Below are 12,994 nucleotides of genomic sequence, written 5' to 3' on the forward strand. Positions count from 1 at the left end.
CCACAGCAGGTGGCCTCCCGCAGCCAATCGAAATGAGCCTTCGGTGAGAGCACCGCCCAATCGGCGGCCGGCAGGAGCCGGCTCTATTGTGTGAGCGCTCCGCGGGGCTTCCCCGCTCGCTAGCGTTCGCTTCCTGGAGCGCCGAGGCCCGCCCACTCCCTTCACTCAGCGCCCCTCCCAAGGAGCTCTGCTGCCGATTGGACAATCTGAGGGAAGGATAGGGGCGTGCCCCAATAGGCGACTGCTTCTTCAGGGCTCGCTCTGAGGCAAGCCAATCACAGGGCGCGCCACCAGTTGGGGACCGTCGGAAGCCGGGGGCTGCCAGCCGTGAGGGCCGGTGCCACGTCTGCTGGGCGGGCGAGCGGGGCTGCGTACCAGGCCGCGCGGCTGGGCTCGTAGGCGAGGGGTGCGGGATGGCGGCCCGGCGGCGGTGAGGTGAGGTGAGGTGAGGTGAGGTGGGGGCGGCGGCGATGGCGGCAGCGGCGGCGCTGCGGGCCGCGGCGCTGGTTGCGGCGCTGGGCTGCGCGGCCGCGGCGCTGATCCCGGCGGCCGACGTGAAGGTGGAGGTGCTGCAGAAGCCGTTCCTCTGCCACCGGAGGACCAAGTGGGGGGACATGATGCTGGTGCACTACGAGGGCTACTTGGAGAGGGACGGCTCCATGTTCCACTCCACGTAAGTGGCTCGCCCCGGGCGGCTCGGTGGGCGCGCTTGCGCGGGGGAATACACACGTATATATATTTACATGTGCTTCAGTGCAGGTGCTCTCTTCTGGCAGTGCTTTCCTGAATCGGGGCCCCTCGCAGCGGCCCGCGGTCCGTCGGCGACACAGCCCTGCGACGAGCGCTTTGTTGAGGGCGGGCGGCTTTCCTTTTGGTTTTTCCAGCTGTCCCCTCGCTCTCTCCCAAAACCGGAGTTTACCCGTGTGCAAGGAGACATAAGCCGTGCGTGCACGTATACAGCATGCCCCAGATTTTATTTGTTACTGAGCTAAATTCGCTTAGGTAACGCTGCACGAACTTGCCGGCTGGGCCTTTTCCACCGCAACCCGTTTTCAGAAAGTTTTTTAAGCTTACACAGTTTAGGAAGCACTGATTCATAATGCTCTCTAAGATGAGCACCAACAGTAAAGCTTATTTCCTTTCCCTTTGCCAGATTGGGACTATAAAATAAATCCTACCTAGCTTTTGTTTTCTGGTTAGTCCGTAGAACATAGAGCCGTGTGGTATTTGTGGAAAGATGGGTATGTTAGGCATCCCCTTCTGCAGTTTAGACACAGGTTTTGGTATATGACTTTGGGGGTTTAATGAAGTCTTTTGCTATGCGTGAATTTCTGTCTGGCTTTTAAAATAAACTTCTAGGGGATAAGTCTGCTTCTATTTAAAGAAAAAAAAAAAGTTATATATATCCTCCCAGTACTGGCAGCACAGTGACACCTTTTCATTACTGAAACGGCGTATTCTTCACCTGCCCCTGACCGGACAAATCAACATACCAGAGCCACAGTAATGCAAGTAGGAGGAAGAGCCAGAAAATCGAGAGCGCCTGCAAAGAGCCTGCAACGACTTGCTAATGTTGCCTTTCCTGTAAAACATCAACGAAGTGTTAACAGTGGGAGACAGCAAAATGCTCACATATCTGTAGGCTGCCTCTGAAGTCTACTTTTGTGGAACATAATTAAAAAAAGACAATGTTTTGCATGTTTGTGCTCCTGCAGACTATTTAAACTAATACCTCCCTAATTTTCTCTTGTAGTTAACCTGCCTCTCTGAAAGGAGTTCTAGTGACACTAAGTTTTTTGCTGCTGACTAACTTCTGTAAGTGCTCTGTTTTCTTCTTAAGCACCTCTCCTGCATGAGTAGTAAGTAAATAGAGCTTTAAAAATTCTGTGTCTGTCAGTAGAGTGAAACTAGTCCTGATGTACCACCTGGTTAAACTGGAAAAGGGCCTTGTCTGCCTGTTTAAAACTAGAATGTTTTGCATGCATTTGTTTCTATTTTTCTAGACTATCTGTTGTGTTTTTTTCCCTAATGGCTTTTTTTAGAAGAAAAGTGGCTGATTCTTCTAAGCATGCTGTAAGGTGTATTGCAATCATGACGAAGCTGGTTTTTGATTTACTAAAGAATATGCATGGCCTTGAATGTAGGTGTTTTTTTTTTAAATAGAAATGCCATTCTAGTCTGATCAGTTTCAAAATGGAAATAGATGATCGGGGAAGTGAAGGTGGGGATCCAGGTTGCTCAGTCTTGTCATAAACACACCGTGTAGATGTTATTTTACTTCTTTCCATATCTTAAGGAACCTTGTCATGCAAGGCATAACTTCTAAAGACTTAATAAAAGTCTAGGTCTTTCATTTAGGAAATACCAAGGTGCTAAATAGTGGTGTGTTTTGGGTTTTTGAATTATATATCTATTCTGGGAGCATCTTTCATCTGCTCTGAGTGCCTTTTATGGAACTTGCTGTCTAAACACAAAGTATTTTGTTCTGTTCTTTTTCAGTCACAAGCATAATAATGGTCAACCTATGTGGTTTACCCTTGGCATAAGGGAAGCTATCAAAGGCTGGGACAAAGGTTTGAAGGACATGTGTGTGGGAGAGAAGAGGAAGCTAACTATTCCACCAGCCCTTGCTTATGGAAAAGAAGGGAAAGGTAAAACACCTGAAGTCCTTCCCTTGCTGTAATTTTTTTTAGTATCTGTATTTTACTGTTATTCCTGTCCTAAAGGGTGAGCAAATTTTCAAGCTTTCCAGGCTGATTCCATTAAATAAGCAAAATTGATGGAGACAGGTGCCCTTTCTCACAAATTTGTTTTCTCCAGAAATAACCATTAAGTGGTTATGTGGTAAATGCAGGAAAAAAACAGGAATTGATGGTAGCTGCTGTGCCGTACGCTGTGAGTGTTGTTTCTGTTAGTGCTGTGCTCTGCAGTGCTTTGCTTTTTTTTTTTTTTCCTTTTTACAGTCAAGCTGGAAGTGGTTGCTTAGGTAACAGTTGGCTTTTTGGCTGTTGCATCTGTGTTTATGGTAATACTTCATGAATGTGCATGTGCAAGCCTTGTTCTCGTCTGCAGGTTTCTTTTAGAACCTGGAGAAACTCCCTGTACTGCTGCCCAACCAGTTCTTAGCTGGTACAGTGAAAAGTCACCGTTTGTTTCCCCATATAGGGACACTTAATTCTCTCCCTCTTTCAGCTGTTTTCAGTTTGGGCAGTGATACCTGTTATCCACAGTAAGGTATGCAGGTACATGGGCAGTTGTGCTGGCGCCTACTAAAACGTATTGTGTGGTGTACAGACAGATAAATGTGGCTTGTAGTATTTTCTCAACCTGTCTACTACTGATAGTGTTTGGATGTTTTTTCTTTCAAACATTGCAAGACTTCTGTTTTAATGGGAGGGCCAGATCTGCAGTTAAGTGAGTGACAGTTTGAAAGATGCAGGAAGGTTACTTTTTCTGCTTTATGGGGTTTGCTTTAGTTAACTGTTGTCATGACAAAATATTCTAATAATTGCTCAAAAAAAGTTACCAGAAATGACCTGAAGTAATGCTAGGTTTCAAAGCAGAAAGGATAAGTGTCTTGGAACCTGTAATCCTTCTGGTATTGTTGTTCCAGAAATCAGGGTTCGTTTACCTGGTGTGCATAATCCAATCCACACACTGAGTCGAGATACCTGGTTATTTCATGTCTGTGCAGAGATGGGTGCTAGCTAGGTGGTAACTCCACAAAGCTGCCTGGTTACAGTCACATCGCATAATTATACCGTTAAAAATGTCAGTTCTCCCTAGCAGCCATACCCTCCTAACTATGATTGGTCAGTTCTTGCTTTGGTTTAAACCTGCAGTACTCCTTAAGCTTACTATAAGTGAAGGGGCAGTTATCTGGGGACGGGGAGTTTTCAGTACTGGAGGTGTGGTTTTCATATTGTAATGAGATAGTTCACTTTAGTGGCATCTAAGGATGTATGCCCACTTATCTTGACTAATGTTCCCTGCTTGTGGATTCACAAGGATGTACATCCTCTTACCTTTGATAACTGTTCCCCTGTTCAAGGTTCCTCTGATCTGCTGTGTATCTGTATCCATCACTACTGTCCTCACCCATTAATCTGAGACTGTTTTAGGAATGAAGAGTGTTTGCATGTCTGTATCTTCTGGCAAGTAGGGCTGAACACAGGCTAAGCAGTATGTATTATTCCATGCTAAGTAGTACTCCATACATACATCATATTCAATACCCTCCTGTCTTGAAAGTATTCTTTTAAAATATGTTTTTCTACAAGCTTTGGTTTGGGGTTTAAGAGATGATATTAGAAGTAATCATATTTTTAGCAGAGAATAGGACACTTGTGGTGGTCAGTTAGTTGACTGTCTGCAGGGCACAACTGTAAATTTTTCCACAAAAAAGTATCAAATCCTGCAGTGCTCCTGTAGTTGTCAGGGGCCTAATTGCCTTGGTTAGTATGTAAAGCACTGCATTTGTTCTTCAAAGGCCTGCAAGCTTCACGTTTGTGTTTAGTGCAAAACACTATGAACAAGTTAACATGAACAAGTTAACACTGCTAACTGCTCTAAGAAATTACTTGATTTAGGAAAACTTTGAAGTATTTGAACATAATTGTGTTGCTGTTTTCAAGTGATGCCCTTGAAGACAGAATTACTCCACTTACTTCATGCTTTCCTCTGAATGCACATAATTTCACTAGCCTCCCACCTTGCTTGCTGCCTGACTTGAAAGATGAGTCAGATGCCTCTTCCTGTAACACTCAGAAAAATTACCCATGTTCCAAACTCTGAGCAGGCCACTGTGCCCTGTATTTCCAGGAGTTTCTGCACAGTTATTCATCCCAGAAATCTACAAGCCTATTCATTGCTGCAGCTCAGGGTGCATGTAATACCATAGTTCCAAAATAGTAGGGGTGGATTAGTTTTTTCCCTATCTTCTTGAGGCACAGGAATATTTTTTTTCGTGTCTGCCATCCAATATAGAAATATGTTCAGTCCTATTCAGCCTTGCTACGTGTAAGGAGCAAAGTGGTGTGCTAAAAGGTCTTTGACAGTAGCTGAATCCATCAGCATGAAGGCATATCACATCACTGTAAAAGCCAATGCCAGATAAACTGAAATCCTTGAGGGATGGTGGCATAAAGGGGAGTGGTCTTTGGCACTATTAGGAAACTATCAATCTGTTCACCTGCATAAAAAATGGCATGATGCCAACACATGTCTTTTGGGTGGGTTCATGTACTTAGTTTCAGCTGCCTGTTTAGAAGTAGCTCAGTTCTTTGTGCAGCAGTCCAGAGACAGCTATGGGATACTGACAACACTGCTGCCCTTCTGTCTTTCTCTGCAACAAGAAGTTTTTCCAGTGGCAGAATAGCAGGTACAAGGTGTTGGTTGGCAGTGGAGAGGAATTTGGAGACTGGAGTTATGTGCATCAGGAGGACTGGACTCCACCTTCTTGCTACCCTGTCCCTCAGTCTTGGCTGTGTGTTGTGGTAGCGGCCACCTGGCTGGCTGTACGATCTCCTTTGCTGTGTTCCACTCGTGCTCTGTCTGGCTCTGGTCATGAAAAGAAGGTTCAGGAACATTGTCTCACGAGCCTGTGGTGATGGTTGCTGAATATGAGCTCATATCAGCACAAACTAGTCGCATCTGAAGTTGCCTTTGTGCTGTAAGGGCTGCTCAGGGTCCAGACTACACTCTGAAATAGTTATCACTGTTACAGATACTTATCCTTGTTCAAGTTGCAGAACGCTTTGAAAGTAGTATGATTACTGGAACATTGCTCTGATGCATATGGCTTTTATATGGCACTGAATAAATAGTTGTTTTTAACTTTTCTCCATGTTTACTATTCTGGGCAGGAAAAATTCCACCTGAGAGCACACTGATTTTCAACATTGACCTTCTAGAAATTAGGAATGGACCAAGGTCTCATGAGTCATTCCAAGAGATGGATCTTAATGATGACTGGAAACTGTCCAAGCAAGAGGTGAGTGGGTTACCCTTCTTGTGAGCAACCTAACAGGATGAGGTAGTGGAAAGGAGAGTGGATAGACTTAACTTGATCCTGTTATGGAAGTATCTAAACACAAGTTAGATTTTTAGCTACTACTGTGCACAGACCAAATCTGCAAGCAGAAGATATCCTATTTAAGGAGCTTAAGGCAATTATTTATTGGGTGATGCACAGTATAGGTAACTAGGACTAATGAGTTGTTAGCATAGCTGCTGAACCGATACGCTTACCGTTAAGACACCCAAAAAGTCATTGCTGGCTAGGTGGTCATTAGTCATGTGGAGAATGTTGCTGCTTTCCAGTTCTCTGCGTTTTTTTTTTTGCCTTTGGAGTTTTACACCTTTTCGTGTTAGTATCTTTCCTGCTGAGTGCTCTTGAACTACTATTCGTGGCTCAACAATTAAACTCCTGTCTGTGCTTTGCCTTTCTTGCATGGCTTCAGCTCACATACACTTTCTCATACCTTAACAATAGTTTTTTTCAGTAAAACTAAGCCAAGGATGCACATCTGTGCTGCACCACACTGAGCCTTGGATCCCAGCAGAACTGCTGGACAAGGGGTTCAAAAGTGGTGTTGGTAAGCTGAGGCATAGGCGTGTGACAGATGTGTGCCCCACACTTATGGGAGATTCGGATGAAGTAAAATGCCTTAGAAATAAAACCAGACTTCAGGGCTTTTTTGGAGTTAGTTGCTGATTTACTAATAAACTGGAATTAGAAATTCTTTTGCTGTAGGGCTACCCTGTTTCACAGCATTCATTGTCTGAAGGACGTGTATTCAGCATTACTTGCCTTCTGTTTGCCTCTTATTTTCAGAATTCTGCTTTTCTGATGTGCAAAAGATATCTGAGACGTTAGGATAAACCACTGAGTTCTTTTTTATTTGGGGCTGGTATAGTTTGCTAGACCCGACAGACTAATCTTTTGTACTGTGCATCAAGACAGTGTCAGTGTGTCCACTGTCTACCTATTAGAAACAGAAGCAGTGACCCTAACAAATACCAGAATGTGAAATGAATAAAATAAACCTGAAACACGGCCCCTTTATGCTGTTAACAGTCCACTGTTGCCGTTCTTGTTACACAAGTGGTACCTGTTTAGCAGGTGAGTATGTTGGTATTGATCTTCTTGTAGAAGGCTCTGCAATTTAGAACACTTGGGATCTCAATAGTGAAACCTTAAACTCAGTAAAAATAATCTGATGTTCAAAATACTGCTGACCATCGGTAACTAGCTTAGTGTAAATAACTGTTCCACTAGTCTGTTCAAAAGCTACATTGAATCCTTGTCCTTGAAAATTTTGCAGTGTCTAGAAATAAATCTTCATTAATGTAATTCCCACTAGAGCAGCAAATGCTGAGATTGTGGACAGATTGCTGTATGTATTTGGGGCAGCTATTTGCTGGTTTGTCAAGGTGCTATGATGTGAAAAAGCTGGTTGTGTCTCTGACCACTTGGTAGCTAATTACTTCTGCCTAGCTAGTCATACTTTACTGTATAGACATCAGGTGTCAGGTTTTCGTGGCTCATTTTTCAGTCAGATACCATAAAGGTATGGTAACTGACTTGCTAGTTTTACTGTCGCTTATATTGCTAAAGACTCTTTCACTGCTGAACCGGGCTGTAGAATCTGGCAGTGGCATAGGAAGGCAGGTATCTACCATCTTGAACATAGTGGCCTTCTCTTACGCTGTGGTAATCAACTCTTTCATAAGCCTGAAAACATTAACACTCACCTTTTGTCTAATAGGTGAAAATTTACTTGAAGAAAGAATTTGAAAAGCATGGAGCAGTGGTAAATGACACGCAGCATGATGCTTTGGTTGAAGACATATTTGATAAAGAAGATGAAGACGGTGATGGGTTTATATCTGCAAGAGAATTCACATACAAGCATGATGAGCTGTAGAAAAGCGTGGCATAATTTTTTTGACACAAATGGCAGTGACTTAGACTGTCTGGTTCTCTTGTCTTAATTTTGTGTTTTGGAGCTGACAGCTGCTTTTGGCAAAGAAACACTCTGTTTATATAAAAGAGAATTTCTGTTCATTGTGTACAAATGTTTTAAACTATTTTAAAGTATGAAAATGTACCTCCTTTTATGCAGCAGACTTGCACATCAGTGTGTTTTAAATTTTGTATTAACTTATTTTTCAGAAATGCAACAAACTTTCCAGTTATCAAACATTGTGAAAATCAAAATCCAGTTCAGTGCCTTTCTGTGATTTGTGTGTTTATCACTTTCAGCGACTCCTTTATGTATAACTTCTAGTCTGTGGCTTAATTACTTGACCTTGCTTCTTGTGTGTCACTGCTTGAAAAGCAGTGTGCTGACCTTGGGGTTTTTTTCTGCAGCTTTTCAGATGTGCTAGAAGGCATCAGCATCTCTTTATACATACAACTGAGAAACTGATACAAAGCTGAATGAGAAGAATGACTGTCCTGTGCTGACTTTGCTCATCTAAAGGGAGAGTGTTACCAAATGTGCCAATAATTGTCTGCATTTTTCTTTCAATTATATGAACAAAGTAGGAGTTAAATGTCAGACTTTCACTTTAAATGTCAACAGCATTCTAGGAAACATATGTAATTTGGAGAAGAGCAAGGTTTGCTGCAGTGCAGAGGTGATGTCCTCCACATATTTCTTTTGAAACTTGGATCTTGCATTCAGAAGAAAGATCATACCTTTCTCCTCTCCAGTTTTGAGGGTGATCTTGAGCGGCCTGAAGAAGAATTTGCTTTGGCCTGCCGCCTTTGCTACTGCCCGAGTTGCAGAACTTTTCATCATTGTCCCTTTGCAGTATTTTCACAATTACCACACAAGTGATATGAATTTTAAGTAATGAAGTGACTTTTTTAGAAAAATAGAGGCATAAGGTAAATGTTACGGTGCTGTGTTTTTACAGAGGTGGAGACCATCAGGATTTCAGCTCTATTTTGTGTGTGTTTGAACTCTTCCTGGAGAGGAAGAAATGTATAGCAATTGTTCTTGGGCTGTTAAATGAGAGGGCAAGGTATCTCAGGGAAGGAATTAGCCTGTATATAGCACAACTAGCATGGGTCTCTGAACACAGTACTTTACTTGAAAAAAGTTTCTCAAGGCTATGTAGGAACACAATGCAAATCCAGTTGTATGAAATAGAGATTGCTGCATTGCACTAATCCTTGGCTATTGCCAGGTGAGACTACATTCAAGGTTCTCGGTGCTGTAGATGAACTAGATACTTTCCCTGCCATCTAGTGTTGCAGGTATTAGAAAACTGCTTTATTAAACAGAGTGCAGCTGCACATGGACATTACAGATTTCTCTCAATAGCAACTCTTGGGTGGGTGAGTGCAAGTGAAGGTATGCAGTGGTGGGGTTTTTTTGGGTTTTGTTTCTTTTTCCCCCCTAGCATCTGGCATTTTGTGGCCATGTATTTTGTTTTCAGTGACTTTTAGGGTTTTTTTCCGCAATGATGCCATCTAGTTTTCCTGAACCCATTTATACTTTTGCCTCCAGAATGTTCTATGGCAGTGAGTTTCACAGTAGAATAGTGGAGGAAAATACTTCCCTTTGTTTTTAGGCTTGTTGACTGTCCTGATTCTTGTGTTGTGAAGAAATAATGAATAATGATTATCTATTTAGCTCTGCTTACCAGCCATAATCTTGCATGTTGGTATTTTTTTTTCATCATTGCTTGTGAAAATTAGGCTTGCCTGACTTTAGCTCTCCTACAGTTGCTTGCATGTTCTGTGCTGGCGTTCTTGAGTTCCCCTACAGTCGCCAGGGTGCTAGGCGCTTGCAGGCAACTCATCACATTTATATTGTTTGTGTTGTGTTGGGACAGATGCCTTACCGAATAGTTTCCTGTCTTTTTCGACTGCGTGGGGAGCCGTGGCAATTAGCATAGCCTAGGCGGGCTAGTAGGATATGAAGTTGGCCCTTAAGGCAGCCTTGCCTAGGATGTGGGAACTGGCAGGTACCCAGCCAACCAAAGGGGGAATACTGTGTGTGTGCACTGCTGGGAAGAGCAGAACCGAGACCTGCATTGGGTCTTTCAGAGTTTTAGATGATTGCAGTGTTTAGCATGTTCTCCGAACCTCTGGCTGGGGACTGAAAGCGTAAAATCATGAAATAAAACTTGGCCTAGATTACTGACCAAATATATAAAAAGTTAAGCTTAAATAATGAGGTGCGAGTGTATTCCTTCAGTATTCAGTGTTTCTTTTGTATTAAATAGGTCGGAGTCAGTGAATGCTGTGAAATGTACATATGTGTTATCTTCTACCTGAATATTTAAAGCATTTCATAAAAACAACTTTCAGTGAACATGTACTATGGTTAATTTCTTAATGCCAGCACGGTATTAAAGCTGCGGGACCAAGATGCTTTATTTGGTGTTGTGTGTAGGTTTATGCCAGATGAGTGGATGGTTTTCTTAGTGCTTTTGTTGATAGCTGTATTAAATTTCTGAGATGGAACTGAAAAATTTTTCAAAAGTGCAGAATTGGCAGCAGATTTGAGAAGCCACTTCAACTTTATTGCTGTCATTAAAGTTCTTCTGTGAGGATGAAGGGATTTCTTAGGTAGAAATACCACTGCCTGTCTCAACCTCAGTTGCATCTGCTCGTTGATCCGCAGGGCATACTGCTGCTGTGTCAGAGGGAGCCAGCGAGCGACCTGCAGGAGAGCAGAGGCAGGCAGCTGCCTGTCCCCTGAGGCGAGGAGGAATACTAGTATTTCAGCGGCACTCAGTGGCGTTTTGGCTGGCTTAAGTGTGAAGTGCAAGGTGCATTGCCCCTGAAGAAACAAACCCTCGCTGACTGTCTGCAAAATGCAGCACTTTCTCAAGTGGAGAGGGCTCAAAACAGTGTCGTGAGCACGTACCAGATCGTTCCTCCTGCAGCTTATCTTGTTGTTTTGTGGTTACATGGGAAAATACGTACTGATGGTTTTCAGAACTGTAGCCTGTCATTCACAGCCACTACATAGCAATTACAGTGGGAGTTGCTGCCTTCTGTAGGTACAGAAGCAGCCTTCAGAGCTCGCTTTATTTGAAAATTCTTGATGCGCAATGCAATGACACAAAAAAGCTTTTGGCAAAGCTTCAGGAATGATGGTTATAGTCTGAAATGTTTTTTAAAGCTTTCTTATTTGAGATCAACTGACAAGGTAAACAGTGATGAAAATGAAGGAATCTCTTTATTGGGTCTTAAATCTTTGCTTTTCAGTACATTGTGTCCTAGTGCTGCCAGCAACATCCCCTGTATAGAGGTGTTTTGGTGAATACTGTATGTGACAGTCATAAAATTGCAGTGTTTCAGATGACAGACAAGTATCAGCAGGACAGGAAGACCTCATTGCTTTGGGGCATTCTGTGGAGAGGAGCAAAGCTAGGGGAAATGTGGTGAAAGAGAGTGGAATTATGCAGAGCAATGCGAGAAATACAAAAAACTTTGTTTCCTAGATCCTTTGGCATCTGCTTACTTGGCAGAAAGAACATTGGCAGCCACTGATGCAGGTACTGCAAATTATAAGGTTGATTCCTGATCTGACTTTGATTAGAAATGACTGCCTCAGCCAGTTTGTGTATGGATTTTTGACAGAGTTTAAATTCACACTTCTAAGGTCCGTTAAAGAATATTCAGAATAGGTATGTTCCCTCTGACTGCTGCTTAAAAATACATCAGCCTCATTATAGAGCTCTTGCCAGAAAAAAAAAAAACAACACCCCACAAAAAACCAAAACCCACCACCCCAAAACCCTTCATATATCTTCAATGCTGAATTGTTTTTGGTAACAGGAAATAAACAAAACCTGCTTCTGTTTCTATAATCCTGGATAATTTAAGTCTCTCTTGAAAGTTAACTGTAATGCTTATATTCTGTGCCCTAGTTTTTTCCTGGTACATATGAAAAACAACTCTGACAAAATAAGGATCTTTCTTCAGCTATCCTGCTTCTGTTTTCATGCTTGTCCTTGATTATGTCAACAGTTTCACACAAGAAATGTAATTGAAAAGCTCAGTAGGAAGCTGTGTATCTATACCATTAGGTAAACAATGAACAAACCCACTTTTAAAATATTAGGGTCTGACTCTGGAAATCTAGCAGAGCCAACTCTTCAGAGCTCCCCAAATCCCAGTTATGTTTTCCTCTAAAAAAATCTGAGGCTGATGCTAACTACCATTAAGAGCTGCTCTTCATATTGGATACAATGTTTCTAATTTCTAGTTTGTGTCATGACCTGCTTAAGAGGATTAAATGACACACATAATTGATTCCTCATCTGGGAGTCAGACTGGAAGCATTAAATCAATCCAGTCCTCTTACATTTTATTGCCAGTGAAATTTCTTCAAAGCAGCTGGTGTTTCCTCAGCTGCCTCTTTCCCTGCATCGTGAACTGGGTAGTACCTGTTTCTCTTGCGTGCTTGGCCTGCTCTCTCTCTGGGGGTAAACAGCGCGGATTACCTCTGGTCTCTCTAATCCACTGGGATAAGTCTTTAGAGAATTGGTTTTCATTCCATAAGTACAATGCAAAATGGTTTTGGTGACCCTATGTCCATGTCTGGGTATGGAATCTATAGGGCTGTAGCTAACAAGAAAATTATGACCTGCTGGATTTTACTGTTAGCAACGCTGACCACAATACTTAGAGAGGTAAGACTGGTGATATTCCTTCCTTTTAAAAGAAGGTAAGAATTTACATTTGCATCCAATATTTCAGCTGTTATGTGCTGTTGTTTCCTCATTGCTATTGCCATTGTTATTAGTTGGGTTAAAATCTGGGTTTAACATGGTCACATGGACACTGCCATGTAGACTTGCACGCTGAAATAATTCGACGCTCTGCCTCTGCAACACTGTCTGAAACAGCTCCCAGACACGTAGCGCTCATCTTGCAGCTGACAAATGAGCACAAAGTGTGGTAGGAGCACACACAGAGCAGAAATGGCCAATGCTCCCATTCGTTGGGTACCAGATCTGGTCA

General features: G+C 42.7%; 1 protein-coding gene across 1 annotated transcript; it reads left to right on the forward strand.

The window, feature by feature from the left end:
- The first annotated feature begins 445 nt into the window (after window positions 1-445).
- Window positions 446-10,331, forward strand: FKBP14 (FKBP prolyl isomerase 14). The gene is made up of 4 exons (XM_075419080.1): window positions 446-673; window positions 2,500-2,651; window positions 5,865-5,992; window positions 7,770-10,331. Exons 1-4 carry the CDS (start codon window positions 471-473, stop codon window positions 7,926-7,928), a joined length of 642 nt encoding a protein of 213 aa, XP_075275195.1. The 5' UTR covers window positions 446-470; the 3' UTR covers window positions 7,929-10,331.
- Window positions 10,332-12,994: the final 2,663 nt, after the last annotated feature.

The sequence above is a fragment of the Opisthocomus hoazin genome, chromosome 4, assembly GCF_030867145.1.
Source record: "Opisthocomus hoazin isolate bOpiHoa1 chromosome 4, bOpiHoa1.hap1, whole genome shotgun sequence".
Taxonomy (NCBI): Eukaryota; Metazoa; Chordata; class Aves; order Opisthocomiformes; family Opisthocomidae; genus Opisthocomus; species Opisthocomus hoazin.

Excerpts from the sequence above, each read along its gene's own strand:
- FKBP14 (XM_075419080.1), top strand. The coding sequence starts at position 471 with ATGGCGGCAGCGGCGGCGCTGCGGGCCGCGGCGCTGGTTGCGGCGCTG. Across the intron at positions 674-2,499 it reads GGCTCCATGTTCCACTCCAC|TCACAAGCATAATAATGGTC; the intron begins GTAAGTGGCTCG and ends GTTCTTTTTCAG. Across the intron at positions 2,652-5,864 it reads TTATGGAAAAGAAGGGAAAG|GAAAAATTCCACCTGAGAGC; the intron begins GTAAAACACCTG and ends TATTCTGGGCAG.